At 68.4% G+C, this 16,248-nt stretch overlaps 4 protein-coding genes and 1 long non-coding RNA gene across 6 annotated transcripts; 4 read left to right on the top strand and 1 right to left on the bottom strand.

The window, feature by feature from the left end:
* Positions 1 to 335: 335 nt before the first annotated feature.
* Positions 336 to 3,964, top strand: SLC5A6 (solute carrier family 5 member 6). The gene is made up of 15 exons (XM_017838538.1): positions 336 to 722; positions 798 to 863; positions 945 to 996; positions 1,072 to 1,139; positions 1,264 to 1,418; positions 1,582 to 1,722; positions 1,810 to 1,933; positions 2,001 to 2,089; positions 2,162 to 2,274; positions 2,369 to 2,436; positions 2,583 to 2,669; positions 2,780 to 2,964; positions 3,048 to 3,151; positions 3,219 to 3,340; positions 3,450 to 3,964. Exons 1-15 carry the CDS (start codon positions 393 to 395, stop codon positions 3,606 to 3,608), a joined length of 1,863 nt encoding a protein of 620 aa, XP_017694027.1. The 5' UTR covers positions 336 to 392; the 3' UTR covers positions 3,609 to 3,964.
* A 532-nt stretch (positions 3,965 to 4,496) lies between these two features.
* On the top strand, positions 4,497 to 8,032 carry PREB (prolactin regulatory element binding). The gene is made up of 9 exons (XM_017838518.1): positions 4,497 to 4,665; positions 4,925 to 5,117; positions 5,734 to 5,945; positions 6,281 to 6,361; positions 6,437 to 6,561; positions 6,981 to 7,154; positions 7,220 to 7,292; positions 7,364 to 7,523; positions 7,640 to 8,032. Exons 1-9 carry the CDS (start codon positions 4,531 to 4,533, stop codon positions 7,732 to 7,734), a joined length of 1,248 nt encoding a protein of 415 aa, XP_017694007.1. The 5' UTR covers positions 4,497 to 4,530; the 3' UTR covers positions 7,735 to 8,032.
* Positions 8,033 to 8,832: 800 nt separating this feature from the next.
* CGREF1 (cell growth regulator with EF-hand domain 1) lies at positions 8,833 to 11,144 on the top strand. Its single transcript, XM_017838517.1, has 5 exons — positions 8,833 to 8,918; positions 10,114 to 10,185; positions 10,377 to 10,447; positions 10,529 to 10,650; positions 10,730 to 11,144. The coding sequence occupies exons 1-5, from the start codon at positions 8,833 to 8,835 to the stop codon at positions 11,126 to 11,128; spliced, it is 750 nt and encodes a 249-aa protein (XP_017694006.1). The 3' UTR covers positions 11,129 to 11,144.
* Positions 11,145 to 11,377: 233 nt separating this feature from the next.
* On the bottom strand, positions 11,378 to 14,052 carry KHK (ketohexokinase). Of its 2 annotated transcripts, XM_017838510.1 has the most exons (8): positions 13,882 to 14,051; positions 13,688 to 13,804; positions 13,313 to 13,447; positions 12,736 to 12,808; positions 12,386 to 12,532; positions 11,906 to 11,994; positions 11,672 to 11,829; positions 11,378 to 11,556 (listed from the first exon to the last, which is right to left on the bottom strand). In XM_017838510.1, exons 1-8 carry the CDS (start codon positions 13,983 to 13,985, stop codon positions 11,471 to 11,473), a joined length of 909 nt encoding a protein of 302 aa, XP_017693999.1. In that variant the 5' UTR covers positions 13,986 to 14,051; the 3' UTR covers positions 11,378 to 11,470. The 2 variants fall into 2 exon arrangements, with proteins under 2 accessions (XP_017693999.1, XP_017694000.1); XM_017838511.1 differs by lacking the exon at positions 13,688 to 13,804 and having other exon boundaries at positions 13,882 to 14,052.
* A 208-nt stretch (positions 14,053 to 14,260) lies between these two features.
* LOC108509202 lies at positions 14,261 to 16,111 on the top strand. Its single transcript, XR_001878589.1, has 3 exons — positions 14,261 to 14,488; positions 14,637 to 14,712; positions 15,992 to 16,111. It is a non-coding gene; the product is annotated as an uncharacterized LOC108509202 (long non-coding RNA).
* The last annotated feature ends 137 nt before the right edge of the window (positions 16,112 to 16,248 follow it).

Here is a 16,248-nt window from a genome sequence, read left to right as displayed (position 1 = left end):
GGGCTGGCGGGGCCGGTGCCGTGGGGGCCTGGGTGCGACTGTTTTCACAGCCGTGGCCTCAGTGCTCTTTGGAGATACTTGAGTTCCCCTTGGCAGGGCAGGTGGGGCAGCCCAGGGGTGGCCAAGCCCGGCCCAGAGGGAGGAGAAAGAGGAGGAGGAGGAGGGTCTGACCAAGTCCCCCCCTCACTGGGTCCTTGGGGCCAAGACAGAGCGAGCGAAGGTCCCTGAGGTGCTGACACGTCCTTCTCGCAGCTGCCAGCGCCGGGGCGATGCCGGCCAGGATGCGCTGCCGGGGCGGCTGCCGGGGCTCGGGGTGCCCATGAGGCCGGCGGGGCGCGGGTGGCTGGGCAGCGGTGGCGCTGGCAGGGCGGCGGCACAGGGACACGCTCACTATGGAGTTCACCACCATCGACTACACCATCTTCGTGCTGCTGCTGGTGCTGTCGACGGCCATCGGGCTGTTCTACGCGCTGAGCGGCGACCGGCAGCGCACGGTGCAGGAGTTCCTGCTGGCCAACCGTGACATGGGCTGCCTGCCCGTCGCCCTGTCCCTGCTGGCCACCTTCCAGTCGGCCGTGGCCATCCTGGGCGTGCCCGCCGAGATCTACCGCTTCGGCACCGAGTACTGGTTCCTCGGCTGCTCCTACTTCCTGGGGCTGCTCATCCCGGCGCACGTCTTCATCCCCGTCTTCTACCGCCTGCGCATCACCAGCACCTACGAGGTGAGCGGGGGGGCGAGGGGGGCGCAGGGGACCCCGTGGCCAGGTGGGGCAGTGCCCTGACCCCTCTCCCCACAGTATCTGGAGCTGCGCTTCAACAAGACGGTGCGAGTGCTGGGCACTGTCACCTTCATCTTCCAGATGGTGAGTGGGGCTGGGGAGTGTGGGGGGCACGGGGGGTGTGGGGGCCAGGCACGGCTCAGCACCACACTCCCCTCCTCACAGGTCATCTACATGGGCGTGGTGCTCTATGCGCCCGCGCTGGCCCTCAATGCAGGTAAGGGGGGACGGGTGGGAGGGATGCCTGGAGCCTGCTGCCCCCCACCCCATTAACGGCCTCTGCCGCTTCCAGTGACGGGCTTTGACCTCTGGAGCGCAGTGCTGACCATGGGGCTGGTCTGCACCCTCTACACTACACTGGTGAGTCCCCGGTGCCGCGGGTGCCCCGTGCCCCTGCCGTGCCGTGGCGATGGGCACCGTGACCCTGCGGTGACCCTGTGCCCCTGCTGTGACCCTGCCGTGACGGGCACGGTGTGTCCCCCAGGGCGGGCTGAAGGCTGTCATCTGGACAGACGTGTTCCAGACGCTGGTGATGCTGGCAGGCCAGCTGGCTGTCATCGTGGTGGGCGCGCAGCGGGTGGGCGGCATGGCCCGCGTCTGGCACGTGGCCGAGCAGGAGGGCAAGATCTCCGGCATCGAGTGAGTGATCCGCCAGGGCCCCCCGTGTCACACCATGGGGACACGCGGGGCAGCCTGGGGTGGGGGAGAGGAACCCCCACAGTGGGGGTCCATCCCTGCTGCCGCCTTTCTTGTGGGGTGCCAGTGAGGACCTGCCACTGTGACCTCCGGGTGCTCCTCACAGCCTGGACCCCAACCCCCTGGAGCGCCACACCTTCTGGACCCTGGCCATGGGTGGGGTGTTCATGATGCTGTCGCTGTACGGGGTGAACCAGGCGCAGGTGCAGCGCTACCTCAGTGCCCGCAGCGAGCGGGAGGCCAAGCTGTGAGTGGGGCCGGGGCTGGGGGTCCCCGCACCCGGGATGGGCCCCCCTTGCCTCCCCCACCTCTGACACCCACCCGGTGCCTGCAGCTCCTGCTACGCCGTGTTCCCCTGCCAGCAGATCGTGCTCTGCCTCAGCTGCCTCACAGGCCTCGTCATGTTCGTCTACGACCGGGAGCACTCGCTGACCCCACGCCCTGCCTCCTCTGACCAGGTGGGTGCAGACCCCTTCCCCGTGTCCCTTCCTGAGCCCCAACACCCGCACTGATCCCCTGCCCCAGCTGGTGCTGTTCTTCGTGATGGACGTGCTGCGGGACCTGCCAGGGCTGCCTGGGCTCTTCGTTGCCTGCCTCTTCAGCGGCTGCCTCAGGTGAGTGGGTGGCCCCGGGGCAGTGGCTCGGAGGTCCTGGCCGAGCCCCCTCCCGCTCCCTCTCCTCCCCAGCACCATCTCCTCTGCCTTCAACTCACTGGCCACGGTGACCATGGAGGACCTGGTGCGGCCGCACCTCCCCGGGCTGTCGGAGTCACGGGCCACGCTGCTCTCCAAGCTGCTGGGTGAGCGGCCGGGGGGCTGCCAGGGGGTGGCTGGGGGGCTGGTGTGGCAGGGGGCTCCCCAGCACCGCCATGACCCCCCTGCTCCCCTCCCCAGCTCTCGGTTACGGGCTGCTGTGCCTGGGCATGGCGTACGTGTCCTCCATGCTGGGACCTGTGCTGCAGGTAGGGATGGGGCTGTGGGACCCCCAGCTCCGGCACCCAGACGGGCTAAAGGACCCCCAGCTCTGGCACCCCAAACGGGGTGAGGGCCCCCCGGCTCTGGCACCCCCAGGGTCGTGGGTCCGGCACTGAGGGCCGTGTTCCTGCAGGCGGCCATCAGCATCTTCGGCATGGTGGGGGGCCCCCTCTTGGGGCTCTTCTGCCTTGGCATGTTCTTCCCCTGCGCCAACCCCACGGTGAGTGCCCTCCCACCCGTGAGTCCCCCCCTCCCGTGAGTGTCCCCCAGCCCCACAGGGGTTGGTGGGGAGGTCTGGGTCAGCCTGAGCCTGGCTGTCCCCTGTCACAGGGAGCCACCTTGGGGCTGGTGGCCGGGCTGGCCATGGCCTTCTGGGTGGGCATCGGCGGCCTCCTGAAGAACATGGGGCAGGCTGGGGGGGGCTCCCCCATGCCCAACAGCACAGCGCTGCCGACTGTGGGCAACCTCACCACCATCCTGGCTACCACCCTGCTGCCCCCCACACCGACCCCGAGGTGAGCGGGATGGGGGGCTCAGGGTCAAGGTGTGTGTGTGTGGGGTGCTCCTCTGCACACCCCCTGACCTTCGTGTCCCTCAGCCCCACGGGGCTGCAGCGATTCTACAGCCTGTCCTACATGTGGTACAGCGCCCACAACTCCACCACGGTCATCGTGGTGGGGGTCCTTGTCAGCCTGCTCACTGGTGAGTGTGTGGTAGTGGGGGGGCCACCATGATCCCCCCGGCCCCGCTCAACCCCTCTGCCCCCCAGGCCCCACGCCACCAGAGGCCCTGGACCCCCGCACCATCTCCCCCGTGGTGCCCCGGCTGCTCTGCTGCCTGTCCCCCAAAATCCGGCAGCGGCTCTGCTGTGGAGGGGGAGACCCCGCCCAGGTGAGGAACAGACCCCCAGCACCTTGGGGGAAGGGGGACATGGGGTGGGTGCCCCCCGCCCCTGCTGCCCCCCACTGTGCCCCCCCTGCTCCCTGCTCTGTCCCCACAGACCCCTGGCCATGCAGATGCCACAGAGAAGAGCAATGGGATTCCCAACGGCCTGGGCCCCCCCGGCCCCGGGCAGCGGGAGGAGGAGGAGGAGGAAGGACAGGGGTACATCCGCAGTGCCACAGCCCCCTCCTACGCCGTGCAGGAAACCTCCTTCTGACCCCCCTGGCGTGGGGATCTTGGCCACCCCCCCAGGCCGGGGGGCTCAAAGCCCCAGTGGGGCACCCACAGACGGTTAGGGAGTGCCAAATAGTGGGGTGTGGGGTCCCTGGTGGGGGGCCAGTGGGCTGCCCCCCAGGGGGGCTCTGGGACCATGTCTGGGGGGTGTCAGAGCGGTGCCCCCCACGCAGGTCGGGATGCTGCCCAGTGCCCCTGGCCTGGCCATGTGCCTTACACACCGCTCTGCTCTGGGGGTTGCCTGGACCCCTCGGGGTGCAGAGCACACCCCCCAAGGCCCTGTCAATCGTCTCTATGTTCAATGTCCCCCCAATAAATGGTTCTGGAGCACAGCTGTCAGAGGGTCCTCAGGAACCACCCCCTCCCTGCTGTAACCCTGGCCCCCCATCTCTCCAAACATTGGGGTATCCCCACTGTCCCTCAAGAACCCACAAGTCCTCATTTCCCCGATCAGTGGGGGGTCTCACTGTACCTCAGAACCCCTCAAGCACTGGGAGTCCCCACGGGATCCCATGGGAACACCGTCTCCCCAAACACTGTGTTGTCCCCACTGCCCCCCAAGAGCCCATGGGCCACGGGCCCCCATTTCCCCTGGGGAGGGGCCGCACTGTCGCCTGGGACCTGACGGGACTCCAGTCTCCCCAAGCAGTGGGTGTCTCCACTGTGCCCCAGGAGCCCATGGGGGACAGAGGACCCCTGGTGCCATGAGCGCTGGGGGTCCCCACTGACCCCCAGGGCCCCCCGAGGCACCGGGGGTGTCTCCGCTGGCCCCCGAACCGGGTTGGGCACGTGACCCCCGAGCCCCCGCCCCTTTGGTGACCCCACCCCTCCTGGCCCCGCCCCCATTTTCGCGAGGCGTGGCGTGGCGTGCTGACGTGCCGGCGTGGTGACGTCACGGCGCTGCGATGGCGCCCCGGCGCCCCCCGGAGCTGTACCGGGCGCCGTTCCCGCTCTACACCGTCCGCCTCCACCCGCGCCGGGCGCTCGCCATCACCGCCGGCGGCGGCGGCGCCGCCAAGACCGGCATCCGCAATGGCGTGGTACGGGGGCAGGCGAGGGCTCTGGGGGGGCAGGTCTGAGCGTGGGGACGGGGGGCTGGGGGGGCCAGGCTGCAGCGTGGGGGGCGGAGGTTTGAGCGCCGGGGGGGTCTGAGGGGCCGAGGGACCCGGTGCGTGTGTGGGGGCCAGGTCTGAGCGAGCGGGGGCTGCGGGATTTGGGTGGCCCGGCTCACGGGGAGGCCCAGAGGGAACCCCCCCAGAGCCCGGCGGGGGCCGCGGCTGAGCCGCCCCCGCCCCGCAGCACTTCCTGCAGCTGGAGCAGATCGGGGGGCAGCTCAGCGCGTCGCTGCTGCACTGCCACGACACCGAGACCCGCGCCACCATGACCATGGCGCTGGCCGGGGACGTGATCGCCGCCGGGCAGGACAACAGCTGCCACATCCTGCGCTTCACCCTGCAGGAGCCCGAGGGCCCGGGCACTGCCGGGCGCGACGGTGAGAGCCCGAGTCACCGGGGGCGGCGTGGGGCACCTGCCCTGGGGCGAGGGGGATGTGGGGACGGGCACTGCCCTGGACTGCCCCCTCATGCCTGCCCTGGGTGCCGTGTGGAGGGCACCCGTGTGCTGGGTGGTGTTTTGGAGATGAGGCGTTCTGTGGACACCCCCATGCCTGCCCTGGATCCCCCTCTCTGTGCCTACCTTGAGTACAGTGGGGCGGGATATGGGGAGCTGGGGGTCTGTGGGGTGGCTTGGGGATGGGGCACTGCCCTGGACCCCTGCATGTCTGTCCTGGACCTGCCTCCCTGTGCTTGCCCTGGGTGCCATGGGGAGCTCTGGGGATGAGACACTGCCCTGGAACTCCTCTGTGCCTTCCCTGGACCCATCCCAGGTGCTGTGGGCAGGGTGTGGGGGGGCTGGGGAGTGTTTTGGGGATGGGCAGTGCCCTGGAACCCCCCTGGATCCCTCCCTGTGCCCACCCTGGGTGTTGTGGGGCCTTTGGGTATGGGAGCTGCCCTGGGTGCCGTGGGACGGCGTGTGGGGTGCTGTGGGGACGGGCACTGCCCCCCTGTGCCCCCCGTGCCCGCCCTGCCAGCCCCGTGTCCCGGTTGCAGGCGGGGGGGACAAGGGTGTGCGGCGGCGGCGCGGCCCCGGCGGGGGGGCCCCGGGGGACACGCAGGGCCGGCCCCGCGAGGTGAGGGTGGAGAGCCTGCACCGCGTGCGCACCGACACCAGCGCCGACGCCCTGCAGAAGGCCGTGCGCTTCAGCAGCGACGGCGCCCTGCTCGCCACCGGCGGTGCCGACGGCTTCCTGCGCCTCTGGGAGGTGGGCACGGGGCGAGCTGTGGTGGGCGGGGGGGCCAGGGGGCACAGGACAGTGGAGCTGGGCGTAGGGGAGCAGAGGGGACACGGGGAGCCAGGGCATGGGCAGAAAGCTGGGGGGACACGGGGGAGCCAAGGGGGGCACAGGCAAAGGGAGGTGGGTGTAGGGGGCTGGCACAGGGAAGCAGAGGCCAGCACTGCGGTGCTGGTGGCAGCACGTGTCGGGCAGGGATGGCTGGATCAGCATCAGTTCCCTAACTCTGATTCCCCCCACACCTGCCCGGGGCTGCAGCGGGGCCCGGCCCCTGCCCAGCGCCCTCACCGGCTCTGCCCCCGCAGTTCCCCAGCATGAAGAAGATGCTGGAGTTCAAAGCCCACGATGGGGAGATCGAGGACATTGCACTCGGCCCTGACAACAAGGTGAGTGTCAGGCAGCCCTGCGGCCCCTTGGCCCTGCAGAAGAGCAGCGTCTGACCCCTGTGCTGTGTGTGGCAGGTGGTGACGGCAGGGAGGGACTTCCAGTGCTGTGTGTGGCAGCAGGACCAGCTGGTGACGGGGCTGCGCTGGCACGAGAACCTGCCCGGCATCCCCGACAAGGCCTATCGCTACCAGGCCTGCCGGTGAGGGCTGGGGCTGGGGCAGGGGGCTGGGAACAGACCACTGGGGATGGGGCAGGGAGCTGGGAACAGACCACTGGGGATGGGGCAGGGAGCTGGGAACAGACCACTGGGGATGGGGATGGGGCAGGGAGCTGGGAACAGACCACTGGGGATGGGGATGGGGCAGGGAGCTGGGAACAGACCACTGGGGATGGGGATGGAGCAGGGGGCTGGAAATGGGCCACCAGTGCTGGGGATGGGCTACCCTCAGTTGCTGCCTTGTACTGAGCCCTGTCCCAGTTGGGTCTGCAGGGAGGGGTTCCCTGGGCTCTGCTGCTCTACTGGGGAGGGGGCTGGATGCCAGGAGAGTCACAGCCTGTGCCCCCCATGCCCCCTGAGCCCCTTCCCCCCCATGCCCCATGCCCACTGTCCCCTGGCAGGTTCGGGGCGGTGGAGGACAGTGCTGGGGCACTGCGGCTCTACACGGTGCAGGTGCCCCACAAGCGGGAGCGCCGCCCCCCGCCCTGCTACCTGACCAAGTGGGACGGGAAGAACTTCCTGCCGCTGCTGACACGGCCCTGCGGCTCCGAGGTCATCTCCTGCCTCTCCATCAGGTACCCCGGGGCCTGGGGGAGGAGGGGGGCTGTGGCAGCCCCAGCTCACTGCCCTCTCCCCGCAGTGATTCGGGCACTTTCCTGGGGCTGGGCACAGTGACGGGCTCCGTGGCCATCCACATCGCCTTCTCGCTGCAGGTGAGCTGGGGCAGGGGGTGGGGCAGCTCCAGTGCCCCCCAGCTGGCCTCTCACCCCCCTGTGCCCCCCAGAGGCTGTACTACGTGAAGGAGGCCCACGGCATCGTGGTGACCGACGTGGCCTTTGTCCCCGAGAGCCAGCCCGGGCGGGAGCTGCTGGGGGGCCACGAGGCCGCCCTGCTCAGCGTGGCCGTGGACAGTCGCTGCAAGCTGCACCTGCTGCCCACCCGACGTACGTCCTGGGGCTGTTGGGGGGCTGCTGGGGGGCTGCCTGGGGGCTGGGGTGCCTCTGCCCCTCCCGCGGCATGGGGGGGCTGCAGCCCCCCTTCACCCGTCTCTGCCCCACAGGCTCCCTCCCGGTCTGGCTGCTGCTGCTGCTCTGTGCCGGGCTCATCGTGGCCACCATCCTGCTGCTGCAGCTTGCCTTCCCGGGCTTCCTGTAGCCCCCCAGCCCCTGGAGGGGACCCCTCGGCGCCAGGAGCAACCCCCCGGCCTCGACACCCCCTCCCCACAGACTGTGAAACAGAAAAGGGACCAGCCCCGGCCCCACCCCCCCGCTGGTGTTCGGGGAGTGCAGGAGGGGCCGGGGAGCCGCCCGGGGCCCGGCCCACCGGGACTGTGCTGGCAGCGGTGCGGGGCCAGCCCTGGGACAGGGGGCCTGCCGGACACGGGGGTCCCCTGCCCCAGAGGGAGGGCGTCCTGCTGGCCCCCCGCCCCACTATGGCCATTAAACTGGAGCATGAAGGCAGTGCTGTGTCTGTGCCGGGGGAGTGGGGCCGGGCTGGGCGCACTGCACTGGTCACGGTCCGGGAGAGGGTGTGCCCTCGGGGGGGCCGGGCCGTGCCCTCGGGGGGGCCGGGCCGTGCCCTCGGGGGCCTTCCTGGAGCCCCCCACGGCGAGCAGGTGCTGGCACTGGCTGACCCAGGCCCTCGGTGCTGGTGTGGGGGTCCAGGGGTCAATGGTGGGCTGGCCCGGCTGTACCTGAGGCCCTGGGGAGTTTAGGGGGGTCTCACCCACCGGGACGGCCCCGCCCGTGCTGTGACCACGCCCGCATCTCGCCGCCCCGCCCGGCCCCGGCCCCGGTTGAGAAGCGCCGGATCCTGGTTGCCCCGGAGCTGTCCCGGGACGTCCCGCATGGTGCCAAACCCCCCCGGGAAGGGCAGGGCAGGGCAGGGCCCGGGGCGGGCGGGGCCGCTCCTGGGCCCGGTGGCGGGGCCGGGACGTGGCGGCTACGTGGCCCCAGCGCGGGGCGGGCGGCACCGAGACGCGAGCGGGGCTGGGTGAGTGGGCACCGGGGGCACCGGGCTGGGGGTGTTGGGGGGCGTGCACTGGGTGAACAGCGCCAGCCGGTCCCGTGCGCGCCGCTGTCCTGTGCGCCCTCCCGTCCGTGCCAGCGTGTCCCCGCCGCGCTGGGACCGGGGCAGCTCCCGGAGCCCCCGCCCCTCTCCTACCGCCGGCTTCCCACGGCCCCGGGACCCCGACCCGCCCAGAGGCGCCCCCGACCCCGCCACTCTCGTTCCACTGCAGCCCGAGGTGGCGGGATGAGGAACCCACCGGTGACACTGACCGTGCTGCTGCTGCTGCTGGGGCCGGTGGCACGGGCCGCCCCCAGGGCGGGGGGGCACAGGTAGGGGGGTACAGGTATGAGGTACAGGGGTGGGGGCACAGGTATGGACGGTACAGGTACGGGAGTACAGGTGTAGGGGCACAGGTACAGGGATATGGGTATGGGGGTACAGGTGTGGGGGCACAGGTATGGAGGGTATGGGTATGGGGATACAGGTGTGGGGGCACAGGTATGGAGGGTATGGGTATGGGGATACAGGTGTGGGGGCACAGGTATGGAGGGTATGGGTATGGGGATACAGGTGTGGGGGCACAGGTATGGAGGGTATGGGTATGGGGATACAGGTGTGGGGGCACAGGTATGGAGGGTATGGGTATGGGGATACAGGTGTGGGGGCACAGGTATGGGGGTACAGATATGGAGGGTACAGGTGTAGGAGGCACAGGTATGGAGGGTATGGGTATGGGGATACAGGTGTGGGGGCACAGGTATGGAGGGTATGGAAGGTATGGGTGTGGGGGAACAGGTATGGAGGGTAGAGGTGTGGGGGGCACAGGTAGGGGGGTACAGGTATGAGGTACAGGGGTGGGGGCACAGGTATGGACGGTACAGGTACGGGAGTACAGGTGTAGGGGCACAGGTACGGGGATATGGGTATGGGGGTACAGGTGTGGGGGCACAGGTATGGGGGTACAGATATGGAGGGTACAGGTGTAGGAGGCACAGGTATGGAGGGTATGGGTATGGGGATACAGGTGTGGGGGCACAGGTATGGGGGTACAGATATGGAGGGTACAGGTGTAGGAGGCACAGGTATGGAGGGTATGGGTATGGGGATACAGGTGTGGGGGCACAGGTATGGAGGGTATGGAAGGTATGGGTGTGGGGGAACAGGTATGGAGGGTAGAGGTGTGGGGGGCACAGGTAGGGGGGTACAAGTGTGAGGTACAGGTGTGGGAGGCACAGGTGGAGGGCAGAAGAATGGGGGGACATAGTTAAGGGCAGGCAGAGATGTGGGGGTTCATATGGGTGTGGGGGTACAGGTGTGGGTGGGGTGCATGGGGGCCGATGGGCACCTGGACATGAGGGGGGCACAGGTATAGAGGGGGCGTGTGGCTGTGGGTGGGCACAGGGGTCCGGGGGTGCCCGGTGAGGGGTGGGACTAAGGGGGCTGTGGGGGCCATGGTTAGGGGGATGTCAGGCCAGCACGGGCAGCCCCTCCAGGGGCACAGGTAACCCCCCGTCTCCTGGCCAGGCCTGAGCCCCCCCTGGCCACAATCCTGGAAGTGTATCCTGACCTGCTGAGCCCGGAGTTGCCGCTGCTGCCGTGAGTCCCTGCCCTGGAGAGCCCCTGCCCTGGAGAGCCCCGTGACACCGGGACCCCACCCCGGCTGGGGCTGTGCATTGAGGGGGGGACAGCAATGGGTGGGGGGCCCGGGCAGTGCCCACCTGCTCATGGGACAGGGTGGGCCATGGGGCATGGGCGGTGTTGCCCACCCCTGTCCCTGCTCCCCCCAGGCTGCTGCGGGGCGCGGTGCGGAGCCTGGGGCTGCCGGAGCAGGACGTGGAGGCCATGCCACAGGAGCAGGGTGAGGCCATGTGGTGTGATGGGGGCTGAGGGGTTGGTGGGGTCAGGGACCCCAGCCCCACGGTGCCTCTGTGCCCCACAGCCCTGCTCTACCTCGCCGTGCTCCATGACCATGACCGGAGTGGGCACCTGGATGGGCTGGAGCTGCTGCAGCTGCTGGGCACTGTGCTGGCACAGGCCGGGGGGTGGCCGGACCCCGACACGGTGGGTCCCACAGGAACGGTCCCTCGCACCCCACAGAGCCCCCAGGCCGGGCCCTCACCCCCATGCCCTGTCCCTGCAGGTGGCTGCTCTGGTGGACCGAGCCCTGGCGAGGCAGGACCGCAATGGGGATGGGCTGCTGGACCCCCACGAGCTGCTGTCACCTGACCAGGGCCAGGGGCCCCTGGGGCAGTCCTCCCTGGAGCCACAAGCAGGGTCCGAGACTGTGCCTGAGGAGGGCACGGAGATGCTCAGGGGGCACCTGGGGGTGAGCAGCCCAGGGCAGGCAGCCCCTGAGACTGGAGCCGCCCAGGCTGGAGCCCCTGAGGATGGAGGCATGGAGGGGGACGAAGCCCCCAAGGTGGAAGCCCCCAAGGTGGAATCCCCCAGTGCTGAGGCTGTGGAGGCAGAAGAAGCCCCCGAGGCTGAAGCCCTTGAGGAGGAGGCAGCCCCAGCATGGAGGGACTCTGGGGAGGGGTAGATGGTGGGGGGCTGTGGGCAGGGCTGAGTGGGGCAACGCCCTGGCTGCTTCCTGACCTGCTCGTGGCACAGAGTGGCAGGGGGGTCCCTGTGCCCCCCACCCTGTATCTGGGCTGGAGGGCTGGGGCATTGTGGTCATGTGGTCTCCCCTGTAACGCATCAGACAGAAATAGAGACTGCTGGTGGCCTTGGCCATGGTCAGTGCACCCCTGGGGCAGTGGGACCCTGGCCAGGGCAGGGGGGGCATAGCTGTTGTGGGGCGCGTGGAGCTTTATTGGGGGAGGTGCTGCGTGCAGTGGATACGTGGTGCTCCTGGGTGGTGAGGGGGTCTCCAGGCACAGGCTCAGATGATGCCATCGAAGCCCTGGATCCCGCATTTCCTGCCTGCGATCCGGCAGCCGAAGGTGAGGGCATCCTGCAGGGTCCTCCCTGGGGACGGGGCCCAGGATGAGACGAGGCCGCGCTGTGTCTGCAGCGCAGCTGTGCCATAGCTGTGCCAGGCTGAGCCACGGCCACGCTGCGCCTGTGCCGTGTCCGTGCCCACCTTCTGCGAGCGCGAAGATGACAGCGGCGTTGAAGGTGTCCCCGGCCCCCAGTGTGTCCACGAGGGTCTCTGGGGGGACGGCGTCCGAGTGTACCAGCTCCCCGTTGGGCCCCATGGCGTCGGCCCCCTTCTCGGCCCAGGCACAGATCAGCGTGGCCCTGGGGGGGTGTGGGATGTGTGTGGGGCCCCCCATGCACTCCCCAGCCCTCCCGGCCCCCCATGCGCCCCCCATACCCCGACTGGATGCGCCCCCGCAGCCCCCGCAGCGCCTCAGGGGCCGAGCGGTACCCGAAGTGCTGGGCCAGGTCCTTGCTGATGAAAACCTGCACGAGAGGGGCTGGGGTGGGGGGAAGGCCCCGGCTCCCCCAGCCAGGCAGGGATGGGCCTGCATCCCAGCGCTGCCCCCAGACCCCAGTCACAACCCCAGATCCCGACGACACCCCCAGACCCCAATCACACCCCCAGCTCCCTTACACCCCCAGACTGACTCCCTTACACTCCCCAGACCGCAATCACACCCTCACACTCTGACCACACTCCCAGACTCCGACTGTGCTCCCCAAACCTTGGGTACCCCCCCAGACCCCACCCCTGCACCCCTCGAGCCCGGACCACGACCCCCAGCGCCCCTGGCCCCGCCCCCGGGTGCAGCCGCCCCTTGGCCCCGCCCATGACCCTTAAGTCCCGCCCCCTCGGTTTGGCCCCGCCTCGCACCACTTGGCCCCGCCCCATCAGCGGCAGCAGCTCCTCCCGGGGCTTCTCCACCTCCACCGAGATCCGGACCCGCTGCCCCGGTGCCGCCGCCCGGTTGTGCCGCTCCACCCGCTCCAGCATCGCCTCCTGCTCCGCCGCGTTCCGGGCCTGCGGGCACGGGCACGACTCCGCCACCGCCGGGGGTTCCCCGGCCCCGGGGGGCCCCCCAGTCCCGGGGTGCTCCGCCCTCTTGGGATGCTCCCCAGCCCGAGGGGTCCCCCCAGCCCCGGGCTCACCCACAGTCCCAGGGAATCCCCCTCCAGCCCCGGGGGTCCCTCTGGCCCCAAGGATCCCCAGAGCCCCGGGCTCACCTCGAAGTGGATCCACTTGTACTGGGAGAGGTCGACCCGCTCGAAATCTCGGGCCGTCGCATCAGGCAGGTTCCTGCGGGACGGACGCCAGGTGGGGCAGGGGACCCCCAGCCTGGCACGCGGCCGGGGGCGAAGGGCAGTGCCAGGGGCTGTGCAGGGCCCCACGCTGCCGGGACAGAGGTCCCAGGGGTGACACTGGCCAGGTGAATCATTAATTGATGGCATCTGGGACCCTGAGCTCGACTCGAAGGGCAGCGCAGCGGTGGCCAGGCCGGGGCCGCGGTTCAGCGATGCCCAACAGCCCCTGACCCTTTGGCACGGCCGAGGGAGCACCGGCCCGGCACCGGGCAGGTGCCACGGCGGTGCCGGGTGTCCCCATGGGGCCGTGGCCGCTGCCCCGCGCCCCAGAACGTGCGGCCATGTGGGGATGTCACCGCCAATGCCGGCGGCGGCACAGGGGGTGAACGGGGGGCTGCGGGGACCACTGGCGGGACTACAGGGAGTCAGGCAGCGGGACCCGCGCCTGTGTAACCCCGAGCTGGCTCAGCCCGGCTGCCCGCAGGTGCCGGGCCCTTACGTGTCGTGCAGGACGATGGTGCGGGAGCCGCTGGAGGCGTTGACGATGCAGCAGGCACAGGGCACGTCCCCGCGGGTCTGCCAGGCAATGTGCGCCGTGTCCACCCCCCGGCGCTGGAAATCCGCCGCGATGAAGCTTCGGGGGACAGAGAGCGGGGTGAGGGGCCCGCACATCCCCGGGAGGGGCGGGACGGTGCGGGTGCCCCGGCGGGCGCCGGCGGTGACGGCGGGGGCAGGCGGGCAGCGGGGGGACCGCGGCCACGGCATCGCGCCGCGGGTCGAGGCTGCCGGTGGAGTAACACGGAGAGGCCGGTGGAGTGTCAGGGCGGGTCGGCCCCGTGCCCAGTGCTGGGGGGGGTCCCCGCACCCCACTTACTCGGCGGCGGGGCCGGGGGCCAGCGAGCCCATGAAGGCGCAGGGGGCTCCCAGCAGCGCCAGCACCGTGCAGGAGTTGGAGGCGTTCCCGCCCCGCTGCCACCGCTGCGACACGCACCTGCGGGGGACAGGAGGCTGCGGTGGGCGCGGGGCCGGCTTGGGAGGCACCGGTGGAGCCGCCCCCGCTGGCGGTACCTGGTCTCGGAGTCCTCGGCCGGGAAAGTCTCCACCACGCTGATGATGTCCAGGCACACCAGCCCCACGCACAGGATCCGCCGCTCGCCCGCTCGCGCCGCCATCCCGGACCGCTGCGGTGCGGGACTGGGAACGGGAGCGGGATCGGGGCGAGGACCGGGCACGGTCCCGGGACCGCCGGCATGGCCACGCCCCGGACACGCCCCCACCCCCCCCGCCGCCAATCAGCGCCGGCCGCCGCGCCGGGCCCTCGATGGGTGGGGCGAGAAGTGGGCGTGGTCGCGTAGGTCACGCCCATCGTGCGCCCCGCCCCCGCCCCGCGTGCACATAACGGGCGGGAAGGGACAGACACCCCCATACACCCACCCCCCTCCACACCCACCCCACACACAGGGACAAATATATCCAGCCCGTGTGCCCTTTGGACACACGGACACACGGACAGGGGCACACAGACACACAGACACTCTGTGCGGGAGCCCCCGGTGAGGGACTGGGACCTGCCGACCCTTTGCGCAACAAAGGGCCCGGGGACCTGTGGCCCGGCCAGCTGAGGGACACCTGGGGACAGCGGGAGCTGAGCGTTCCAGACTCTGGGCACAGCCAGGTGAGGCACCCTCAGAGACAGCAGGAGCCGAACATTCCAGACTTTCCCGTGCTCAGACTGTGAGGGGATAAATGCTCAGGGGTTCCTTTGTTGGGGGCCCTCCTTGGAGGCACCAACTCGAGCTGGTTTGTTTTTTTTTTTTACTTAGTTATTGCATCAAGATTAAATCATTTCAAGGATTGAGACGTCTGAGACTCTGCGATGGGAAAGCTGGGACTGAGCTGGTGAGGGCGACTGGTCTGACCGGGGCAGTGTGAAGGGGCCTCGGTCCCAGCTCAGGTGGGGTGGGTGTGGCTGCTGGAGCAGCTCTGGGATGGTTGGACAGGGAAGTTCCTTTAACAGTTTGGCGACCCAGGTGCGGCCCCAGACCACCCGCTTTGGAGCCTCCCTGCTCCAAACCCCCACCTGCTGGCACCGGGTGAGCTCACCGGGATCTTTGGAGCAGGGAGGAGCCAAAGGGATTGTTAAAATTCCCTGAGCAGATTCAACGTCAATGGTCAGGGTTTGTTATCAAACTGCTCCGACTCCCTCAGCCTCTCCGTAGGTGCAGCATTTTGTACGGTCGGGGGAGTCCCTGCAGGGGCTCGAGTGTGGGAGCGTGGCCTGAGCAGCGTGAGGGGAAAGGGGGGGTTTGGGGGCTCGCCCAAGGCGTGCAGGGGGTTGGGATCCCTCGTAAGCCATGCAGGGAGTTGAAGTTAAGGGGGGGTTATGACTATTTTTAGCACGTCCAGCACAGCAAAGGGGATGCTCTTGGCCGAGGTTGTGCAATTGGGAACATTGGGGATGATCTGAGGCTTCACTGACCCTGGGAGAGAGAGAGAGAGAAAAGACTGATGGGAGAGTTGAAGCATTTGAGAAGATTGAGAGGGAAACTATTTAAAACCCCGGGCTCTGTGTGTGCTACAGACGGTGTTTAACGCCTGGTGACTCCCTCAAGGCGCTTCAAGAGTTTCTTTGGCAGCAAAGAGCCGGTTGGTGCCCAGACCCAACACCCAGGGAAGGAGTTGGTCACTTGAGGTCGCTGTTGTGTGCGCGTGGGATCTCCTCAAAAAGAGGGATCCAGGGGCGTCTGCATCCAGAGGCACCTCAGCTCCGGCCCGTCCGTTTGTACCTCTTTGGAGGGGTTGTTGGGGTGTGAGGTTGAAGTCCCACACCGGGAGCGGGTTCTCCAGACCCGCGGGTTTGGTGTGTCTGTGAGATCCCTGTGCTTGTAGCGGTGGTAGCTCCGTGTGTTTCTAAAAAAATATTTCCAAAAGCACATTTTCCTACGTGTACGTTTCTGTTGGGTGAGTGGATGGTGAAGAATGCAAAAGAACGGGTAGAACTGTTGTGATTGTTCTCGAGGAGTTGCTGTGTTCTGTCTGTAACTGGAGGCTTCCCCTGGGCCTGGTTTGCTACTTGGACACAGCAGGAGGAGACTGTTTGAATTTTCACGTTAATGTTATTTATATTGAGTAACATTATGTATAAATATTTATATTAAACACTTTCATTTCCTTCCAGGAGGACGATCTGCAGAGTCCTGCCCGAGCAGGAGAGGGGTTGTTGTGCCCGGTGGTTTGTACGGCCCCTCTGGGGAGAAGGGAAGGAAAAGGCTTTTGCTACTTTAAAAAAAAAAAAAAAGTAAATGAGAAAATGGTTTTAAAGCTCTGTTGTGATTTTACGGAGGTTGAGGGTTCAGCCCCTCGGATCTGCAGAGGATTTTGGCACTTAATGCCCTGCACTTCAGGTATAAAATTCCTGGGCCAATCAACTAAACC

The sequence above is a fragment of the Lepidothrix coronata genome, unplaced genomic scaffold, assembly GCF_001604755.1.
Source record: "Lepidothrix coronata isolate B3197 unplaced genomic scaffold, Lepidothrix_coronata-1.0 Scaffold344, whole genome shotgun sequence".
Taxonomy (NCBI): domain Eukaryota; kingdom Metazoa; phylum Chordata; class Aves; order Passeriformes; family Pipridae; genus Lepidothrix; species Lepidothrix coronata.
The sequence above is the reverse complement of the archived record's forward strand: the minus strand, read 5'-3'. Positions and strand labels throughout refer to the sequence as shown.